The sequence below is a fragment of the Cyanistes caeruleus genome, chromosome 11, assembly GCF_971803275.1.
Source record: "Cyanistes caeruleus chromosome 11, bCyaCae1.hap1.1, whole genome shotgun sequence".
NCBI lineage: Eukaryota > Metazoa > Chordata > Aves > Passeriformes > Paridae > Cyanistes > Cyanistes caeruleus.
Genome location: NC_141711.1, coordinates 4,635,818 through 4,658,994, shown reverse-complemented (window position 1 = coordinate 4,658,994; position 23,177 = coordinate 4,635,818). Strand labels below are relative to the sequence as shown.

General features: G+C 44.5%; 1 protein-coding gene across 13 annotated transcripts in view; it reads left to right on the top strand.

Moving 5' to 3' along the window:
- MITF (melanocyte inducing transcription factor) overlaps nucleotides 1–13,236 on the top strand; it is a 101,583-nt gene extending 88,347 nt beyond the window's left edge. For all 13 annotated transcript variants that reach the window (XM_086845258.1, XM_086845255.1, XM_086845257.1 and 10 more), the window contains 5 exons: nucleotides 2,168–2,285; nucleotides 4,812–4,868; nucleotides 5,887–5,962; nucleotides 7,050–7,197; nucleotides 9,261–13,236. In XM_086845258.1, the coding sequence (XP_086701384.1) occupies nucleotides 2,168–2,285; nucleotides 4,812–4,868; nucleotides 5,887–5,962; nucleotides 7,050–7,197; nucleotides 9,261–9,662 (801 nt within the window). In that variant the 3' untranslated portion in view covers nucleotides 9,663–13,236. The remainder of the gene's footprint in view (nucleotides 1–2,167; nucleotides 2,286–4,811; nucleotides 4,869–5,886; nucleotides 5,963–7,049; nucleotides 7,198–9,260) is intronic.
- The last annotated feature ends 9,941 nt before the right edge of the window (nucleotides 13,237–23,177 follow it).

Sequence of the window (23,177 nt, the reverse complement as noted above, 5' to 3'; positions counted from 1 at the left end):
TGATTTTATTCCTCTGGGAACTGTTATAAAATTGTGAACTGAGGATGTGCCTTGATTTTAACTTAGCTTTAGCTGCAGGTATTTTATGTGAGATGGCCCAGAGTGTTGCATGCACTTTATGTTTTTGTTTGAAAGGAATTAATGTAAGTTAGTCTCAGAGATGTGACCTGCAGCCAGCCTGGAGAAGAGACCTCCAGGGACTCACACTGAGCATGGACCATGTGTAGGATAATGTTTCAACTGAGTCTTTGACCTGTGGGGTTTGGATGCTGGGGAAAGTGGTCAAGGAAAGAAGCTGGCCAGTCTCTTTGCTCATGGATCACTGATTTAAGTGGAGACTGTTGGCACCTCCCTCCCCAGAATGTGAATTTCCCTGATAAGCATTCCTGGGGACAGCCTTTAGCAGCCATGTGCTGGTGCAGGTTCAGCAGTTGCTGCCTGCTTTCTCTGTCCCCTTTTGTGATCATTGCTCACACTGCTCCTGTTTATTGACATGGAAATCTGCCTCAGTGTTTGACACCTTTGGGGGAAAAAAAGTCAATCACAAACTGTTGTAACAATCAGGGCCCATGTTGCAGTAAGGAAAGCAGCTCTGTGTTCTCCACATTTCATTACAGCCTGGCAGCTTTACCCAGGCTCTGAGATGCCAGTGTCGAGTTTTCTAACAAAAAATCTTTATTTCAAAATTCCGTGAAGTTCCTAATTAGATTTCACATGTCTGGTTGTAAACTTCAAGTCTTTGGGCTACAAACAAGCTCTTTGTGCTCTCCCCTTGCTTAGGAGCATGAGTAGGATGAGCACATCCAGGTCAGAAGAGTGTGTGACGCTCTTGCCGTGTTGGTGTCAGGGATGTGTTTGGGGGACCCAAAGACACAAGGGTCAGCCTTGTAGAGCAGTGAGATTGAGTTGTCACCCTGACACTAATGTGGGCAGGTCACAACCAGCACAGATGTGACCTGAGCAGCATTATTAGAGCTTCCTTTTTTAATTTTTTTTTTTTTTTATTTTTTTAAAATAAGATTGACAGTGAGACTTTAGTTACATTTATTTCTCTGTCTTTTAAAATTTGAGTCAGGGGACTTTGGTTTTGTTGTTGGCCATTATCTATCTGTTCTCAACAACTATCAGCATAGCTTGTAGCTGGTGGTACTTTACATATCAACTCCTGTTTCATCTGCTTCCATATGGCAGAGAAATTTTCTTAGGCCCCAGTCTGGCAAGGCACATCAGTAGGAGTTTAATAGTCCTGGCTGTGACTCACTGCATTGTATTCACCAGCATTATTTACATGGGTGTAAAGTTAATACCTACTCTAATCTCTGCAGGATCAGTGTCTTGGAGGGATTGGTTTTCTTTGCAGCAGTGATGATAAGAAGTGTTGCTACTTAGATAAGATACCAAAGTGTTTTATACCTGTCTTTTCAAAACCAAATAAAAGATGGGTAAAATAATCCACTCAGAATAATTGCAAGCTTCGTAAAAACTTTCAATATAAAGGGATAGCTTTGATAGATCTTGCTGAAACGCTGTCCTATTTCTGAATAAATCTGCTTGTTTAAATATCTAAATAAACACAGCAGAGTGAACAAGTAATTGAGGAAACTTACTGTAAAAATAATCTTCCTCCTACTGGTGTGCTTTCTTGTTATGTAAGGCAAAAAAACAAAGTAAACTGAAATGTTTTCTGTGTAGGTAGCTTTCAAATCACATGAAAAATGTGATTAATTAATACAGTGTTCTTCCTCCAGCATGTGACAACTTGCAAAGTACTTCCACTCACGTATCCCTGGAAAAAGTGGGGGGTTTCTCTGGGAAAGTTCTTTGGGCTCTTCCAGATATGAGAGAAATTTAAGGGATATAGATGTAATAGCTTTAGTGAAAAATAAGGATCAACAGTGCAGCAACATCATCAGCATTTCACCTCTTCTATTAGCTCTTAATATTTTAAGTCTGCATACTTTAGAGGAGTGAGAGCAGAGTTTTCCCAGTGTAGATGTTTTATCCCTCATTGCTATGAATATCTGTGGCTTTTGCTGACCTTCTTGCAGTCTCTGTTTGCACATGGAAAAGAGCACAGATTACTTAGCATAACCTGACTCTGTTCTTCTGTACAAAGGCATTCATAAAGGCAAACCAAATGATCCTTTTCCTTGTTTATCTTTTCCAGTTGCCTGTGTCTGGCAATTTGATTGACCTTTACGGCAACCAAAGCATGCCTCCTCCAGGACTAAACATCAGCAACTCATGTCCAGCTAATCTTCCTAATATAAAAAGGGAGCTCACAGGTAAATACATCTAAAATACCACCTTGGAGTAGTAGTATCATTGTTTGGAATTCAGGTGATCCTGGACATAATTTCTGTTATAAGAAAGAATATATGGGTGAACAGTTCAGCCTGTGTTTATGTGTGGGTGCGTGTGGATTCACTGTCACAAATTCACTTCATAAAAGGTCCTTAATTGTTACAGTCACACCTGCACTGTGTTGTGTTCCAGGAAGCTTCCATGCTTCTTTTCCAGAGCTGTTTTTTTAGTTTGGGCTTACTGCTTGCTCTGTCAACAGCAAACTTTAAAAATTTCACATCTGGAGTCTCTGTGGGATTCATGTCAAGGAATGATACACATTGGGACTTTACTGCAGTGGGGGAGGGCAGTAATGAACAAATAACCTGTTATAATGTGAAGTCTGGACATAGAGATCTTTTAAAATGTAGAATTAGGCACTTTGGGGATTGGAATTCGATGATCTTTAAGGTCCCTTCCTACCCAAGCCATTCTATGAATATGCATCACTGAATTAAGATGAAAATGAAGTGTTCCTTAAATTTTTATGCTGGTTCCTGCAGCAATGCTCTGAAGAAGCTGTGGGAGGCAGGGGCAGGAGGGTGGGACACTAAAAACCTCTTTTCTCAAGCATATGTGTACAGGAGCAAGATAGTTTGAAGCAAATGATACGTTTCATATTCGCACATGTTTTATTTCTGCTCACTTGGAAGGACATAACCACACATAGAGTACATCTACAAGGTATGGTGGTCTGTAGGCTGAACAAATGGAGATCCACTCTAGAACTGATGGAAAACTCAGATTATTGCCCAGAAATGCCTGTTCTTAAGCCCAGCAGAGAGTCACTGACCATGCAGTAGGGTAGGGGCCTGGTTTCTTTCTTGTCTGTCGTCTTTCTGGGTATCTGTTGTGAAAACTCACAAGCTGACTCAGTTGCAAAGCAGGTTCTGGGCAGGAATTAGTTTAAGCAGAGCAGTTTTAATAGGCCAGGAGGAAATGCCACCTCTCTGAGCCAGCGGATATTTGCATTTATAGGACAGCACAGAATTTGAACTCAGCACCAAAAAAAGACACAGAGAGCACAAAATGATTTTTGGCTGCTAGGAAAAGGCAAAGCTTGTACAGAGATGGAACTGTGTAAGAGGAGGGTGTGAAGGGAGGAGAACTACTCAAAGTTCTGCACTACAGGCAGTTTTGTTGCCCCAAGTATAGAAAGTTCCAGGGGCTGTAGTCTGCAAACCCAGCCCAACTTGGATATGCAGACTCTGGTGGGTTTGCTGCAGGTGGTTGTGTCAGACTTTGGGTCAAGAAGGCAGAAAGAGAGGGGAAATCATGAGTGAAGTGGTGTTATGGAAGTCCTCAATGCATCAAATACATCAAAACAGAACTAAGTTTCATGTCTATATACTACACTTAGCTGAACACAGAATTAATTTAGATGAGTCTTTTTGTGATCAAAATAAAGTAATACAAGAAAAAAACTTATTTGCTACAGTGAGGGATTGTTTTGACAATGGAATGTGTGATAAAAGATGATGCACTCATTGCTCCTCACTGACTTTCTGTGGAGCTGCAAAGTGCTTGCTGGTTTGGGGATTTGAATGCAATGGGGCCAGGATTAAGGACCTCACCTTTTAAAAAAACAAAAAAGGGTAGAGCAAAGATAAAATACTTAAAATTGCTTGAGAAGCTTAGGACCAAATGAGAACTGAAAAGAAGATATTTAGTTGTGCTGTTGTCTGAACTATTGCATGCTGAAGTTGATAATGATATTATTATTCCAGAATATAATAGCAATAATAATAGAATAATAAAGAATAGGTAATTGTTTGGAGTAAGGTGAAGGGCACCTTGAGTTGAGGAGTTGAGGAGACAAATTTTGTGCAGCATGGCTGCCATTACTTTCCCTTTTGTTTTTCCCAAAGCAAGAAGCATTGTTTTCCAACTTGATCGCTAAGAAAGGTGTTGATTTTTTTTTCTTCATACAGTAGGAACAGTTAGTGTAGCTGGAAAATACACTATTTTTAATAGGTCACTTAAGTTATCCCTTGAATGTGGTGGTGATGTGTGTGCACATGGCACAGAAGGATGTAACCTTAATTTTTGGGTGAGCAGAGCCTGTGTCACATCCTGAGCAGGCAGCAATGCCCTAAGCATGCTGTTCCTCAGGTCCAGCTCCCTGGGATGCGTGTGCAGACGTAGGAGAAGGTATGCTGGATTTCAGCAGTTTGCTGTCCTCAAATACCTTGCTGAGTCAGGGCCTCCGTGGGAAACATTCCCATCATGGGAGTCACTCTGGGAAGTGTGGGAAGAGATGCTCTGCAGGTGCAGAGGTGAAGCTCAGTCCCAGCCTTGTGTTTTGGCATCCACAAGCCTTTCTTGCTCCTTGGAATGGGGGAAATGATTGGTGTGACAAATATCCATCAGGCTTCCTGTGCAGATATTTCACAGGCTGAAAGGCTGTGATTGAATTATTTTAATTCTAATTACCTCATTCACATGCACAGCATGTATTTTTCCTACAGAGTCGGAAGCCAGAGCGTTGGCTAAGGAGAGGCAAAAGAAAGACAATCACAACTTGAGTAAGTTTTGGTTCCTCACATTTTGCACCAATTCTTGGAATGATTTTGTGTATTGAGTGTTCAAATACTGATGTTTAAAATCTGGATGAGGTACTGCACGTAGTATAAAGCACTAGATCATTGTGTTATGCCCACAGATCAAATACCTCAAATTCATGTGAAATGTGTCCTTAAATCTACTATTAAATTTTAACTCCGTATTTATTTATTTTCAATAAATCAAGTGAATGAGTGGTTATTATCAATGAAATTGCTGGGTTCAACGTGTGACCCAATTGCTTTTAACAAATCCACCTTGCACAATTTTGATTTTATAATTTTAATTTTTTTAAAAATATTAGATATGTGGTCGATTTGTCACTTTAAATAGTGTGGGTCCTCAGTATGGCAATTTTATAAATTTCATTTTTGAATGCAACTCCTATTTCCAAGTTGGAAAAAAAAAAGCATTTTAAAATAATGAGCATCTTATGATTTAAGGATCCATAACTTATCTTTTTATACTTTATAGTAGTAGAAAAAAGGAACCGTTTCATGCCTTGAGCCACTCAGAAGCCTTTTCCATAGCATGAAAAGGTAATGCAGGAAAATTGGTATTTAAATTTGACTTTTGGATCCTCAAAGTGTTGCACATGAAGGACTACTTTAAAAAAGAGACTGTGCCTTTTGTCCCTTTTTCTGTCTTGGGTTTCCTTGAGTAAAGAAATTATAGTCCAAATATCTAAATATTCATCTCTTTAATTTGTCTGTGGTGCTTATCCCTAGAAAAATGTTTGCTTTGCAGTCATTCTGATATTTAGTCTTAGACTTTGCAACTTCAGCAGTCCCAAAATTTACAGTACAGACAGAACCCCAGTCTTAGTGTGTCCGTGTGTAGGAGAGCAAAATAAATTATCACTGGATTTTAAGCTTCAGGCAAACATTTCAGTGGTGCTTAAAGAAATCTTTGATAAAACACTTGATAAGTTGTAATTAAATGTGAATATAACTTGTAACATTTGTGCTGTTTTTCCTAAAGTTGAACGAAGAAGAAGATTTAATATTAATGATCGTATAAAAGAACTGGGCACCTTGATACCCAAGTCAAATGACCCGTAAGTACAACGTGCCCAGGGGGACTGTGGGAGGGAGGAGGTGAAATAATCCCAGGGGAGAATGAGAATTTACAAAACCTCCGCCCAAAATTCCTATTTGCTCTTAGCACTCTTTGATGGCAGAAAGGTTCCATTCTTTTTTTTTTTTAAGATTTTTTTTTTTGAGGGGTTCATTTTTCCATTTTTGGAACCTGCTTGTGTTTGTATTAATTCTGATTTTTGTCTCAGAGCTGGGCTTGGTGCTGGGAGTGACTGACTGCCTTACCAGAGGCAGAGCTGTGAGGATGGGAGACCTTATGCTGGTCTGGCTGCTTAGATAGTTGCATGTCTTGCTAAATGATTTTTAAAATTAATTAGATGTTACAGCTTGACAAGATAGAACTGGTCCCTGTTTTAGTGAAAACGGAGGGCAGTTTATCTGGGAAGCCATCACATTCCCCTTCCCTCCAAGGGAAGAAAAGAAGGAAAATGAAGAATGTAACTGTGTGCTTGCTCACTGATAATTTGTCAGTGTTTGTTGTAATTTCCCAGATGTTCTTTATGATAATTCTACAATGATTTTACTGCTTTTAGCTTGTATTTACACTCTCCCAGTGCTGATTCAGTGGCAAGAAATCTTTCTTGCTCTGGAGTTTGAAAGTCAACTTAAATCTGAATCAATGCCCCATGATGATTTTGGGGAGATTTTCCCGTGTTTTGAGGCACTTGCTCATGGAGCAGCTTCACAGCTCCTCTGCTGAGAGGCTCTGCAGCCTCCTCCAAGGCCACCAAGACAACTTGTCTCAGTACAACTGTACTGAGTGTAGGACAGGTGGATCTTTGTGCTGACAGTCTGCTGGAAGGTGTCTTTTGCCTGTTCAGAGAAAGTAAGATGATGTGAGGAGATGGTGATGCAGCAGCCTCTCTCTGTCTCTGAAGCAAAGGGCTCCAGCCCCCTCTAGTGCACTGCAAACGCCTTCTGTATCCACAAACTCAGAATAAATAGCAGCTAGGTGTTATGTCTGGATAAGGTGCAGTCACAGGTGCAGGTATGAAGGGAACAGCTGTGAAACAGAGCCTTACCTTGTCCTTTTGTGTTGTTCCAAAGTGACATGCGCTGGAACAAGGGCACGATTCTGAAGGCGTCGGTGGATTACATCCGCAAGCTGCAGAGGGAACAGCAGCGCACCAAGGAGCTGGAGAACAGGCAGAAGAAGCTGGAACATGCCAACAGGCACCTGCTGCTCAGAATACAGGTTTGCTGAGACATGAGCTGCAAATGCTCCTGGTGTTGCAGCGTGTGATTGCAAACAGTGGTGACTCGTGGGGTGTGGGTTAGAAGGAACCAGCATTTAAACTAACGGTGGGTAGTGCTGAGTGCAGAGATTTTTCCAGAAAGGACAAAGATATCTTAGGTAAAAAATAAATAAAATAGAATCCTAACACTCTAGTAAAAGCACTTCCGAGTGGTCTGGTTTTGTTCTACCGTGGCCAATGCTAGTTCCAAACCATACCATCAAAAAGATTTATATAGTAATACATTCTTCTGTTTGCCAGGCCTGAGACATTGGGACTTCATGTATCATGTAGTTGATAGTGATGAAATTAAGTTCAGCTGTTTGGGAGTCTTCCCTGCTGCTTGAAGTCTGTAGAACTGTACAACAGTTCTCCTCAGCACTGAAAAGCAGTAGGTGGCATGAATATGTTTTCTCTGTGGGTTGCTGCCTTGTTAGATTCAGGTTCCCAGTGTTCTGAGCTACACAGAAATTTAAGGGTGAAAACTCCATTTCTCTAACTAATTCCTTTGTCTTCACCTCAAGCTGGATAGGAAACCTTAACCTTGAAGCCAACACAGATTTTTTTTCTGGATAGCCACCCCTCTGCATAGAAGGGTAATTAAAGAAGTGTACCAGAATTGGGTGTAAGATCACCTAATGTGGAGACAGCGATATCCCAGATATCCTCGTGTTGCTGCTCCCCTGTAGCACGAGCAGCTGAGCTCTGCATGCAGCTGTTGCCTGCCAGGAGACCCCTCAACAACCCAGCTAATCCACCAGGGAGATAATGAAGCTGCAAATACCTGAGAGTCAAGCGTGGAAGTAAACAGCTTTAAAATAGAACAGGCCGAGTTGAGCCTCAGCACAGTTTTGTACTTGGTTGAGCAATCTGCTGCTAGAGTGAAATGATAAAAACACAGAAGCCTTTTGCAGAGCAGCACCAAGCAGTGGTGTTTCAAAGCTAAGTAAGATCACTTTTTAAACATCTTTCATCTTGCTTTGTATTACCCATCTGCTCTGGCTCCTTGAATCAAAATACCATAAAACCCAGACCCTTGAATAACTGGCAATACATCTGGAAGCAAATAACCTCGAGTATTTTCCCTTTTTGTGTTGATTCTGATTAAGCATGGAATAAGGAACTCCTGATTCTGACATATTAGCTGATGGAAGAAGTGCTTGCTCATTCCACCTTCTCCTCTGATCTTGCAGTGTGCTGCAAGCTCGTTTTAGCCTGGAAATGATGGAAAAGGGTAATAATCAGCCTCAGTGCCAGGAATATCCAGAAACAGCACAATCACAACAGAGATTGAGATTGCCTAATATAATGAAGAAGTAGAAGCAAAACATCTCTTTTACTGATGTATTTGTGAGAGGGCATTTCTGTATGATTAAATGTGAAGGTGGGATTTAAACTTTCCATGGAAATTTGAAGAATCCTGGCTCTGTGTGAAGTCTGAAACCTTCCTGTGACTTCCTTGTGATTTTTCTGCACAGGAATAGTGTTGTTGCTCAGTTTTGATTGACCTCTTCCAGCTCTGCCAGACTTGTAGAGTGAGAAGTGTCCCCTCCAGAGTCTCAACAGGGGTTGATAAGGATCACATAGACATGCTGTGCCTTCACATATGACTTTTTAAAAATTGCTAAACACATGCTTGTGCTATTTCTTTTTTTTTTTTTCCCTATTTTTAAATGTTTTCCTCACCCTACCTGATGCCAAACCTGCCTATCCTGGCACTGGTTTGAGAAGAAGCCTGAGGGGAACAGGTCTGTGCTGCAGGGTGCTGGGTTTTGGCTCTGGTGTAGGTGCTGAGGAGGAGTGTGAAGGGCCTGTGTGGGATGGTGTTCACCCACCTCTTCAAGACTTTGCTGTTCAGGTGCAAATCTGCAGGGCTGGAGTGTGCAAGGTACAAGCACTTGTCACTATGGGAAGGGGAGGAAATGTGTGCAGGAGAAGGAAACTGGAAGCTGCAAGACGAGCACAAGATGACAGATTTTACTTGCAGATTTTCTTTTAATTTGCCCGTTATTCTCCCTCACAGGAACTTGAGATGCAAGCCCGGGCACACGGACTGTCCCTTGTCCCATCTACAGGCCTTTGCTCCCCTGACATGGTCAACAGGGTCATCAAACAGGAGCCTGTGCTGGACAACTGCAGCCAAGACATGATGCCACACCACACAGACCTGTCCTGCACCACCACCCTGGACCTGACTGACGGCACCATTACCTTCAGTGACAACCTGGGAAACGTGACTGAACCAGCTGGCACTTACGGTGTCCCTGCCAAAATGGGATCCAAACTGGAAGATATCCTGATGGACGATACCCTCTCCCCCGTGGGAGTGACTGACCCACTACTCTCCTCCGTGTCTCCTGGGGCGTCAAAGACGAGTAGCAGGCGGAGCAGCGTGAGCATGGAGGACACTGACCATGCTTGTTAGCATCTGTTGGCACACCTTTCATAAACTGCTTTGGTTCTTGATCAGTAGATGAAATAATTTACCTTTTGTAGAATTTTTTGATTTTTTTTTTTCCCCCCTCTTGTGCTTCATCAGTGTGTGTGCGTGTGTGTATATATTATATATATAGGATTTTTTTTAGAATTTTTGTGAAGAAACTTGTATATTCTATTTTAAAACTACCAATGCCTCCAAAATATTGTACAGCATATGTACAGAATCTGTGAACTGGATTCGCCAAGAACTTTGAACTGGTCAAATCTACTCAAAGCAATAGAATTACAGATGAAGAGTCTGTTTCTACTGGGGGGAGGGGGCAATTGTAGGATTGTAAATGCAACCTATTTACTTGGAAACAAAATGTAAAGTTTAAGAATGTAAAGAAACAACAACAACAACAAAAAGTCCAATTGTAATTGTATTAATTGAATAGTGCTGCCTTAAAGATACAGTGTCCCTCAAATGTTGGTCTTACATGACAAGTGTTTAGGGAAAATACCCACACGACTTCACTCAGAAAACAAACTAAACCCAAGTGTTAAGACATCCTGATTGTGTTGATTGTGATATAAAATGCTGAAACTACAGGGAGATGTGAGTGTCTCAGAGTGTTGTTTAATTTTACTCTGAGCTGATTTGGGTTTTCCGTTTGATCATGGTTCAAGTTTTTCCTCTTAAATTTTTATTTTGTTTCGTGACACACATGGATGGCTTTGCCAATGGCAAACCAAGCCAGGAGCACTGTAAATTGGGATACACTCTTGGGACAAAAAAAAATATGCATATTATCAGCTGGGCACATTATGTTGTACATATCTAATTGGCTTTATTTTCTTTTTTTTAATTACATTGTACAGTTTCTTTTGATTTGCATGGATTCCTTAGTTATCCTCAACTTTTTGTTTTAAATTTATTTGTATTTCATTTGTAAGATTTTTGCCTCTTAATATTGCAGCGATTTTTTGACATTTTTAAAACTCATTGGAAGTTTTCTGCGTTCTTTGTAAACACTTGAAAGGAAGCTTTTATGCAGGGTTCTGTGTTTTAAGAGAGATTTTGAGAATATTTTGTATATTACAGTCTCACTTTGAAAATGTTTTTAAACGCATTTAAGGTAGAGTAAAAATTTAGATTAGGTAATAAAACAACTCTGTAGAGAAACTGAACTTACATATTTATTTTTAGTGATACAGAAAAAAAGTAGTAATATGCTTGGAAACATAACTATGTAGTTAATATACCCGTTAGAGCAATTCGTGTTCTATTTCAGCACTGGAGCTGACATAAGAGAAAAAAAAAAAAGAACAAAAAAAAAAAAAGAGTAAATTACTGTATCTGCAAATAACTGTTACTTGATAACAATGTTATTAATTTTTAACATGCAACCATGTTGTAAAAGTAGTTGGGTGCATTATCTACTCAAGTGTAGTCCTATGCAATAACAGTAGTTTTCCTTGTATTATATCCAGCCTAGGTGTTCCACGGAGGTGACAGGTGGTGTTCCGAGCTAGACGGAGGGAATGGAATTCTCCAGGGCAGCCTACAGCTGACTGGCAGGCGTAGCTCGTTCAGAATGAAGTGCCTTAAACTCTAGTTGTAGTCTTCCTCGACTAGCACTGACTGAAGTGTGGCGTAGACAGAGCTTTAGGGTGGTGGTGTGTAGGGCGTTGAGGTTAGCATGGTGCCTACGGATAGAAAACCAGAGCTTCCCTTTCTCCTTTGTGCTACACTGGAAATTACATAGGATGAGTGCAACGGTGAGTAACTTGAGTGCCAGTTTGGCCGGCTTTCCAAGGAAACCTTGGGTCCAGCAGGTGGTGTTCAGAAACCAAATGTGAACTGGGATGGGGTGGCTGGGGATGGTGGTGGGAGTTCCCGTGGTGCAGCTCGCTGAGCCCTCTCCCAGGCATTTCCCCAGGGGAGGGCTCCTGGTGTCTCCTGCCTGGCACCTGTGCTCCAGCACTGGCTCAGCACCGGGGGCTCTGGCTCAGCAGGGCTGTGGAACTCGGGCTCTGTGTTCCTGTCACTCTTCCCGTGGCTGTGTCCAGCCCTCCCTTCCTGCTTGAGCTGCCAGCGATGTGTTAGCATTGATGCAACCACGGGGTCGTGGCTTTTTTCCTTTCTTTTACAGTTATTGAAGGAGGAGCTGGAGTTGGGTTGTTATGATACCTCTCCCCCTCATTCATCAATTCCCTTTTGGGAATATGTCTTTCCTAGGGTGGAGAAGCTCTGGCCCAGGCAGGACCCAGGAGGCTGCAGGATGTGCTGGGGTCACCATGGTCCTGGGGCAGGGAATGCCCAGCCCCTGCACGGCAGCTCCTGGTCAAGTATGGGGGTACAGGCTTCTGGTGCTGCTCTTTGGCTGGGGTGACAGGGAAATTGGGGCTGTAGGAATTGCTTGTAGCTGTAACATAGGGCTGTGTTGCCCCTCCCCAGAAAACGGGGCAGCTCTGCAGCGTTGGTACAACAAATCAGGGTGTGCGTGTTGGAGTGTAGTAACTGAGAACCACTGAATGTATTGAGTGAGGCTTTTGGTTTGGTGCCTGCCCTGGGCATTCAGAAATTCTAGTCTGGACTGTGGTATATGAATATTTTTCAAGCTCACATGAAACCACTGGTACTCACTGACAGCCATGACTTCTGATTTTTGGCTACATGCTGTGTGGAGGTGAGTTAGGATTCAAGGCCAACCATTCCATCAAGAGCTGGATTCCTTGGCAGAAGTCTCTGTGGCCGCAGCAGCTGTGTTGTGTGCTCCTATACCTTGTGTTTTCTGGGGTAACACATTAACTTGTCCATGCCACTCTTCCCCCCATGTTTCTTTAGGTTACAGCCCTCCTCTGAGCCTGCCCACCCTTGGAATGGTGACACTGCGGTGGGGACACCTCTAGGAGACCCAGACCCCCAGTGGGTGCTAAGAGGAGGTGCCTTTGCCTGTTTGAGCATGGAGAAGGGTGTGGCTGTGACGTTTTGCAGGGGTTGGTGGCAGAGGACAGAGGCAGCAGTCACAGGCAGGGTTTGGCATGGGCTAGGTGGAGTGAGATGGACAGAAGTTGTTGCCCGGTCTGGTGACGGCGACGCTGGGCAGCTGTGGCTTCCCTGAGCGGGTGGATGGGGGACTGACCAATTCTCACTTTGCCAAAGCCATGCAACTGGCAGGGACGTGCAGAGTACCGTGAAGTTCTTACTGCTTTTGGCCTATAAAGCAATATTTAACTCTTGCAACCTGTAAAAGCAAAAAGAAGGTACATAAGGAAAGCACAAAGCACAAAATAATGCACTTACATTTATGTTGTTTGACATAAAATGCACTGGGGGGGAAGCTGATGTTGATAATAGTATAAATACCTATATTTCTTGAAAAAGTGACATTAATTACTGCCTCTTGCTATGATGCTTGGTACTGTAATGTTGATATTCATCTGCTGTTGACTGCAGCAATAATTTGTGTATGGTCCATAGCACTGTAAATTATGGATCAATATTAATGTATCCAATGAAATAATTTGAACTGTTGTTCTTGATAGATGGATTAAAGCATTTGGTTTTTCACATACATCTGTGTAAGTCACTCGTTTTCCATGTGAGTGGATCTTGTTTTCCTGTGCATTTAAAGTCCCTGCAGTGCTTGTGTCTGTGATTTGGCCATGGATGTATCCATGTCCCTGACACGGTGTTGTTTGGCATCCTTGGTTCCACCAGAGCTGTCCAGCTGTGTTTGTGTGTCAGTTGCACAGGGGAATGAAGTTGCAGACCAGACCCCACCTGGGCTTTGCAAATACGTGCCAAAGTGGAAAGACCCAGAGCTCACAGTCCCCAGGGTAAGGAATGAAACAGGTGAATGTGGAAAAATGTCATTGCCTTTCTCCCTTCCCGCGATCTCCTGTCATTTGCCTCTGTCCCTCCCTGCCCCTTGCAGCTCATCAGGTGTCCTGTGAGGCCTCGGGGTTGCAGCCCCCCTTTGCCCTGCAAGGTCACCTGTCCCCAGCAGTGCCACCTGGGAGCACCTCACCCCCTTCTCCAGCTGACCTGGGCATGGCAGGATCCTGTCCCCTCTCTGCTCACTCCTCCCAAACCTCCTCTCAGCCAACGTGCAAACAGCTGCTCCTGGTGAGGAACCAGCTGTGCTCTTGTGTTTTCCCATCTCCATTATTTCTGCCTGTCTCTGTTGCTCTCATCCCTTCTGGTCTTGTTCTTCAACAGCCTTTTGCTTCCTGTGCTCACAGCATTGAGTTCCTGCTCTGTGTGGATCTTGCTGCAGCAGGGTTATTGAATGTTGTCTCAGGGGGCTTGAGCCCTGAGTATAAACAGGAGTACTGAATTTGACCAGTGTCTTGAAAGACTGATATGTATTAGAGTAAAAAATGCCTTATTCAGTTGGATTGCAAATTACTAGCTCAGTTTAAAAAACAACCCCAAAAAAATGCCTGACTGCTAGGACTGCAGCTAAACAGCCCCACTCCCTCTTTGTACAAGATACTTGAGCAAAAGCTCATGAGTGTTTCCAGCAGGTTTTGTAATGTAATTTCTTTAGAAATTAAGCATAGTATTAGAATGTAGTAGGACTGCATTGAAAATCTATTTATTAGCAGCCTAGGATATAATTGGTATTTTAAGTTTGAGCTCTTAGATGTATTTTGACTTTGCTTTTGGTGGTCAGTAGTTTGGGGTTTTTTATTTTGTTTTTTTGTGGTCAGCTTGCAGTGAATTTCTTGCTGTGGGTGGCAGCAGCTCAAGGTTTTGGCCGAGTTGGAGATCCCAGGAGGAGCAGGAAGAACACCCACCATGGGGATATTGGCTGTAGGCAGTAGCTCTGTGTCAGTACAGAATTGGTGGCAGCTTTGCTTAGAAGCCTTTTCAGTTGTGTTGGACAAGCCTGAAAAATTCAGCGCAGGATAAGAAAGTGGATTTTAGGAAGTTCAGCTGTGCCTGGTGTGCTCTGTTTCACTGGGAATCCCCGTGTCCGGGCTGGAGGATGCTGCAGGGCTCGGCTGTGTGGTGTGGTGGCACAGCAGGACACTGCCACCACCGTGTCACCTCCTGCTTCCCTTCCCAGCACACCTGGGAGCCCGGGAGGGACGTGGTGATGGCTCTGCCTCGGTGGGTTCAGCACTGCTGCTCCTTTTGCTCTCACTTCTAGGGGTGGTCCCAGCACTGAAAGTTGTTCTACACTGTTGCTGCAGCTCCTTTGAGGTACACTTGTTTAAAATTGCAGGGGAATGGCTTGAAAAAGCATTCCTGAGTTACTAAAATCAATGAGGCTTGACAAAACGCTGGCTCACAAGTCAAATGTGGGTGCACTGAACAACACCGTGGTCTTTGCCTGTGACCCGAGGTTCACCCTGCCTTGAAACTGCTCCTTTTCCACCTCAGATTTTGGGAGTGATGCTTTAACAGGAGTTGTGCTCTGGCATCATAGAGGGAAGTGATGGTTCCTGTGACAGACCCCTTTGTGTTAGTGCTGTCCAAGAGCTGTGCAAGGAAAGGAGAAGGCTGCTATGGTCAGCAGGAAGGACCAGGGCATAAAAAATATTTATATGAAAAGCATGTAAATATCGATTGTTCTTTAAGATATATGTCACCATGGGGTTGATGTACATATTGAGGATGCTGCCTCAAAGCTGGGTTTGGTGGAAGGGACACACGGCTCTGGGGGCTCTGGTCCTGCTCAAACGCTTTGTCTCTCCTTTCCCTGCTCCCTCTGGCTTTCCTCCCGTGTGCCTGTGACAGCAGCAGGAGTTAGAGCTGAATTAAAGAGTGGGGAACAGCACACTCTTGTGGGGCTGTGTCCTCCCCAGCACAGACCCACCGGGCGCGGATTCCTGCGCCCCATCCCGGCACGGCCCAGCCAAGCCACCCAAGGTGAGTTGGGATTCACTGATGCCATTTGCAGATTGTTTTCTCTGGATGCAGAGTGTGATGCCCAGCCAAGCCACCCAAGGTGAGTTGGCATTCACTGATGCCATTTGCAGATTGTTTTCTCTGGATGCAGAGTGTGATTCCCAGCAGAGGTATCGGCTCCAGGCGGGCAGGCACAGAGCAGGGGAGCAGCTGCTGCCTTGTTGGAGGAACAGGGCATTGCTCGTGTGTTCAGCACTGTTTCTCTAGCCACTTCAAACACATTTAGTCAAAATCTTTTAATGTCTTCAAGAAGTTTGGTGTGATTCTCATTTTACACTGAGTACTGTTCACTGGGCATGAGAGATTGCAGCTTAGATATTCCTTTATGCATTCCAGAACCACGGAATCTTAGACTGGGTTGGCATTTCATTAATATTTCTCTTCTTTTTTTCCCTGCTGGAAAACAGTTTATAGCACAGGTTGTTGCAGAAGAAATTACTTCAGCACTTGTAAATAATAAAATAATTTCTTATTCTCTGACCACTAAAGTAATTTTCTTCAAACAAATCCATGAGGAGCTTGCACTGCAAAGATCCAGCTGGGACTTTCTGCTTTTCTCTTTGGAATAATGCACCATAAGAGAATAAGCAGAGATCTTAGGTCTAATATAATAGTTCTGTTTAAAAAAGCAGGAACTAAATCAAAGCTGAATAAATGGAAAAGAATTAAATTCATGCTAGACATTAAAAAATGCACCTCAAACAATGAGGGGTATTTTAAAAAGTCACTGTTTTATTAATAATGCTTTCCACCCCTTTCCCTTGATCTTTTGATGACAAGCCTGGCAGAGGCACTTTTTATCAGACACTGAAGCAATTTTGCTGCTGTCATGTGCCTTTCTCGATACACACATATTAGTCACGCAGCTGTTTTATGTTCTTTAGCATATTTTAATATATAATTAAAAATGTGCCTGTCTGCTACCAAGCAACCAAGCACGTCAGGGGCTGATTGTGTTCTGTCACCCACAGCAGAAGGGAGGGTAAAAAATAATAATAATCATGTGTTCACTTTTCAGTCCTAATTGTGCTTCAGCTCCTTGGATATGTTGTCACAGACACAACCACTGGCTTCTGAAGGCAGAGGCAAAGCCAGCGTGGGGGAATGGCTGGCAGGTGAGCCACAGCCAGGTCACTGTCACCATAACACATCAGTCCTGGATGCTGGGCTTTTAATGTACATGTGTGGTTTTGTGACTCTTTTTAGTTCAGTTCACCTCGATCCTGCTAAGCTGCACCTTGGCTTTCCCTGGAAATGGAGTGCCAAATGCCTCTGGGCTCCTGAGAGTCTCCCCCTGAACATTTCAAATGAGTAACTCAAGTAGATGTTTGTATTGTACCTCCTCCACAGAGGTAGATGGGAGTAGGACTCTGCTGCAGGACAGTGACATGGGCAGGTGATAATCCTGTACTTCATTCATTTCTAGGTTATCTGGTGTGACAAACAGCCCACACAGCTGCTGGAGAGGAGGAGGAACACTTGTGAGTGTGCCCAGGTGATCACAAGCACAACATTAAATGGCTCTCAGCACTTTTTACCCTCAGACTGCTGTCCCTGGGGCTGTCTCATGCTCCCAAAATGTTTGGGTCACGGAATGTCTCAGGTTGGAAGAGACCACGGTGGGTCATCTGGTCCAACCTCCAGGGTCATCCCAGAGCCCAGGATTGTGTCCAGACAGTTCTGGAATACCCACACTGAGGGAGACTCCACACACTCTCTGCACAGTCTGTTCCAGGTTCAGGTGGAACTTTCTGTGCATCGATTTCTGCCTGTGTCCTCTTGTCCCATTGCTGTCCAACCTCTGACTCCTTCCTTCAGACACCCGTGGGCCCTCACCTGCTCTCCTGTTGTCCCTGCCTGCTCTAGCAAAGCTGGTGGTGCTGGTGGATCCCTGAGAGAAGCAGTGATGCTCTCCCCACACAGTGGCTGCTGTCAGAAACCCACTGAATGAGCCTGAGTTTGGTCTGAGGAAAGGAGATAAATTCACTGATATCCTCAGCCCTGGGTTTATTTAACTCTGGGAATTATGGGTTTATTTCTAAGAAGTTATGGCTCTCAGGATGTGCTCTAAAGCTCCTGGGTAAGATGGTACCAACTGTGTGAAACCCTGTCCTGAAACTGGAGAGATGCACTGCTCTGGGGAGGGCTGAGTAGGGCTTTCCATGTTGTTTTAAGCTTCTCCAGGCTCAAGAGGAAAAGGAATTTATTATGTCAGCTCTGTGCCACACTTCTCCTGTCTCTGTCTCTCAAGCATGTGCAAAGGTACTCAGGCACACATTGTGGGCAGCAATGCAATCATTAGTTCAAAAGTTTTTCAATTTTAGCAGCTTTTATTTAGGAAAACAGAAGCCAGCAGATCAGCACGAACTGGTGTGGGAAAAAAGACACCAGGGGAGAAAAACCAAATAATGTTGTAACTAATTCAAAGGCTGTTTGTTGATTGCAATTCCTGTGATTGGACCTCCAGGGAGAAGGATGACATTACTTTTACATTTTTCACCATCAGCATCCATTATATAATCTGCTCTGAGTCTGCCAGGATCCTGAGACATGACTCTGAGGCTGCTTGAAGATGATAAACTTGCTTGGAGTTCTTTAATTTCTCTCGGTTTTCCCCAGCTGGCCTTTTCTAACCAGAAAAGGCTGAGATGAGAAAGGAGCCATGGTCTGACAGGTATCTGTGGCAGATGTGGGGACACCAGGGGGTATTGCCAGGAGCCCTGCTTTGTTCTCAGGCAGCAGTGCTGCAAGTTGTGCCCTGTTTATCACACTGGTGGTTTGCAGGGGTTACAAAGTGAAACCACCACAAACATTTGGGCAGCAAGAGGAGACTTGCCAGCATATCCTCAGAGTCCCAAGACAAAGAGCTGCCACAGTGCCAAGAGACAGCCCCCACGTGCTTCACAGCAGTGATATTTCCTGACCTGGGACTTGTGATGGTGCCTCTAGTCAGAGTGTGCAAAGGCTGGTAGATGAGCTTCTTGGTTCTGCTCTTTTGAATGAGAGAAAACAAGAAGAACACCAAGAAGAAAAGAATGGCCAGTGAAGGTGATAACCTACTTGAAATATTTTGTATAGCATAGAAATTTTGCATGGTGCCATACCAAGGTCTATGGGTCAGCTACACCTGCTCGTGTCAGGGGTCCAAGCACAAGCAATGGTGGGATATCAGTGGCAAGAGCCATGGCAATCATTAGCTTGGATTAACTAAATACATGAATAATCCTGCCCACTTGCCCTGAAAGAAGACTTTGCTATGAACTGCTCTACAGACACTCTGTGGTTTCATTTGTGAGCAATCACTTCTTCAGCAATAATAGATTCCCTTTCAAACAAAGCAATTGAAAAAGGTAAATCACATCAGATGCCAATATTCTGCTTGTTCCACGCAGCTCTGGGGTGCATGCAGCTTCACGGGTGCTTCTTGTTCAAAATCCAGTTCTGCCCACTGCCTTAGAGTGGCAAACAAGTCAGGCCTGGGGCAGGACCATCACCTTGGGACTGCAGCTCTTCCTCCAGCACCGTCCTGCAGTCCTTAACCCACAGCTCATAGGCTCTTTCCAGGGTCTCTTCACTGGTGTCATTGAATATGTCTGGAAAATAAGAGTTGTAGTTAACAGGACATCCAGAGGAGCTTTTCCTGCCTGCACACACTGACTGTGGCAGTCACTCCATTTGGGGAGAGCCTTCTGTCTTGTGTGTAGAGACTGAGCTGCATGGAAATGGTGTGAAAAGGTAGGAGATGCCAGAGATCACAACCTGGTCCCATGCATTGCTTCTGTGTTAGGGGTTGGTTGGCTTTTATTTTTAAATCTTATGAATATTTCATCCCTGATACTGAACAGATATTATTTAGTTTGCAAGTATTAGTCCTAGGCACAATAATACATTGAATTCCTTTTGCCAAGGACTATTTAGCAAATCTTTTCAAGTATAGCAGAGGAATTGTTTTCCTCTTTTCCCCTTGCTGGTTTGTCTGCCAGAGCACTGCATTTCCCTTTGCAAGGTGAATTGGTCAATCATAAAGAAATTAAGGACTGAGGTCTAATTAACGGGGTTCTCAGGCTCATACACAGGAGGGATCCTATCTCTCCATGGGTTTACCAGGATGTGAAGAAGAGCACAAGAAACACAACTGCAAACCACAGAGCACATTTCCCGGGCTGTCCCTGCCCACCAAAGCCCCCTCAGGTGCTCCCTGGGGTGCCTCAGGCAGTACCTGCCACGCCAAGCCCGGTGGGCAGGGGCATGCGGGGCTGTCCCCCGCTGTGCTTGAGGCGCTCCCGCAGGGCTCTCTGGATGAGGGCCCAGCTGCAGCCACTGTGCCAGACCGGCAGCTCCAGGCCCTGCATGCACTGCAGGATCTGCTCCTTCTCCTCGGCGTCGAGGAGCCCGCGCGCGTGGGCCACGTACGTCATGAATGCCATGTCGACGTTCACAGCTTCCCCGTGCATCAGCGACGGCAAAACCCTCTGCAACACAGCAAAGGTGGGTGGCAGAGAAGGTTTGGGGTGGCAGAGAGGAAACAAGTGGGGTTTATTTCTAGAAGTGTCCCTGAAAATCGACATTTGACTCACTGCGGTTGCTGGATGTTGGCATCTTGTGATGTACGGGTTGCTAGGATGATCCGTTTTACACGTGATTAATCGCAGCTAAAATCTCCCATAGGGATCCAGGATCTAATTCTCCTCCCATCCAAATCACTGATAAAGCACCATGAGATGGAGGGATAAGCTCTGAATATCGGATAAGGTGTAGGTGTCCCCCCTCCATTCCTCAGTGGCAGTTTCTCCCCAGCAATATGGGCTGTGCCCTCCATGCCTTTGTGGTGTTTCAGTTCATGTTGGTGATTTCTAGCGGCTTCACTGGAATCTGGTTTTCTTTGAGCTTCACTAAGTGCCCAGTAAGAAGCAACAACTGGAGTGAGGTCTGAATTAGAAACAGGTGTAGGTGTGGGGGAAATGGGGCAGGAGAAGGAGTCCCTTTGACACCAGGCTGGTGTGTTGGGTGAGCATGTGCAAATCTGGAGTTTATCTCAACTCCTTTTCACAAGGTTTTCATGCAGCCTACTGAATTTTTAAAAATCTTGTCTTTGAAGTGTATGTTGCAATATAAAGTCTGTCACTCACCATTTCCAGCTCTGGACTAATAAGGTGGCCAAAATCCACCAGTCTGTCCAGGTCATCCTCCCAGAGGTTGGGAGCCAGCTCTTCCAGCATGGTTTCAATGGCAATCCTGGTAGTCTGCAGTGCAGCATCCCTGTGGTCAGCAAAGCCATTGCAGGACTGGAACTTGGTGTCCAGCAGGTATTTTCCATGGTTCTTGAGCAGGTCAAACAGCCCTTTGTGTTTCATGAGGGCCATCTGGGATAAAGAATAGAAGAGATAATTAAGGATAATTGTCTGATCCTTGTATGTGCTGTTGGAAACTTGAGTGTTTCAGTAGATTGGACTGCACTAACATGTACACTAGCAAAGAAACACCTGCACATGTGGTGCATGCACAAGTTGGACCTCTTTAACCTAAAAAGGTGTTCCTGTAGACACAGTTCCTGGTTAGCACAAATATATTTGGGCTGTGCTGTGCAGCTCTGCCCATGCTGGGACTTTGCTGTGTGCTCCCACAGCCCAGCAGGTGGTTTTTAATGAGTTTTGGTTATTGGTGTGCCTGGAAGGAACTCGGGACCAGCTTGTGGCCAATCCCAGGACAACTCTCATCTAATCCTTGGGGTTGCTTTTTTGGGCAATGGAAGGAGGGAAAACACTGCAGTGTAGAGAAGATGAGGGTTTAGAAGTGATGTCCTAGTTAAAAGTACTTATTTTTTTTCCTCTCTGACTCAGGCATTAGCCCCCCTGAAGTGAGGAATGGTGACCTGAGGGTTTCACAGTGTCTGCCAGAAACCTTCAGATATCCTGGGGATTTCTCACTGTGCAAGAACTGGAAACTGCTGTTGATGAACTCATCTCTAATACACTTTAATAGCTTGAACTCTGCTTTATCAAAAGTTTCCAAAGCTCTCCAGACATAAAGCCACTTACTGTGCACTTTCCAGGTAATTTTAGAAGTAGAATTTGCCTCACAGGAGATTGATTGACCACACTCGACATACCCACTGAGGTAGGTGCAAATGATCTTGCAGATTATTAATCCCCATCATAATGAGCCTCAGATTCTCTGCCAGGAGTTCATTACAGAGTGCAATGGATCAGCCTCAATGGAAAGATGAGGCTTTTCTCCCCTGGTTTTGCTGTGTCTCCTGTGAGTTTTTGCTGTGTCTGGCTGTGATTTTTGGAGTTTCCTCTGCAGGGTTAGAACTGGACACTGAGTGTAAGGGATGTTCTAACAAATTTAGCAGCTGTAATGAGAGTAAAAATCCCCATGCACCCTTGATGGCCTACCTTGATTTCTCTAAGTTGTTTATACAATGCCATGGATGCTGCTGGACATTTTACTTTCCTATACTTAAAAGGGGCAAAAAAAAGGAGCATAGACTTTTAGTACAGCCTGTTGTGATAGAACATGGGATAGCAGTTTAAACTGGAAGAAGATAGATTCAGGCTAGTTGTGAGGAAGAAATTTTTTACAAGGAGGGTAATGAAACCCTGGAATGAGTTTTCCAGTGGACTGGTAGATGCCCCATTCCTGGAAATGCTCAAGGCGTGTTGGATGGGGCTTTGGGCAACCTGACTTAGTTAAAGGTATCCCTGTTCATTACAGGGGGATTGGATTTGGTGACCTCCAAAGGTCCCTTCCAACCCAAACCATTGTATGACTTCAGTTTTGAAAACTGCACTTGCAAGAGTTCATACCTTTAAAATTTCCCCGAGCCCGTTGGAGATGTGTCTCCGAGGGATGCTCTGGATGAAGGATCTATCCAGGAAACTGGCCACGGGTGGGGTGTAGCCCCCAAGCTTGTTCTTACACTGCAGAAAGTTCACCCCGTTCTTCGCCCCCACGCTGGCATCCACGTAGGAGAGGAGGGTGGTGGGGACCCGAATGTAGGGGGTGCGTCTCCTGTAGAGCGACGCGGCGAGCCCGACGATGTCCAGGCACACGCCCCCGCCGATGGCGATGATGGGCTCCGTCCGCCGGTCGAGGCTGAAGTTCTGCACCTCGTGCAAGATGTTCAACACCAAGTCCATGGATTTTGTTTCTTCGGTGGTCGGCAGGGCGAGGATTTTGTGCTGGACGTTGTTCTCTTCGAAGTATTCTCTGACTTTGGAGCCATAAAGTTTGTCGACGACTTCGTCTATGACGATAAAGCGCCGCAGTTTCCTCTTGCTGGCAGTGGCGAGCTCTATTTGCTGGGGGTCAGTGATGTGACCCCAGAGCAGAGTGGTGTTAGAGGGTTCCAGAATGTTGTATGTTTCTACTACTTTGTAGCAAAAGTAGATGGGAGCTTCAATTATCCAGGAAATCCCACCTTCGGAGATGCACTCGCCTCTGGCAAGGATCAGAAAACACAGTTTAAATCACTGTATTCCTAGTTTGACCTTTTTGCATGTCTGAACTAGATTAAGGATGTAGCTGGGAGGTGAAGAATGTGGAGTCTCCTGCCCATGCACTGCAGAAACTTGGGGCTGTGAGGGTGGGACA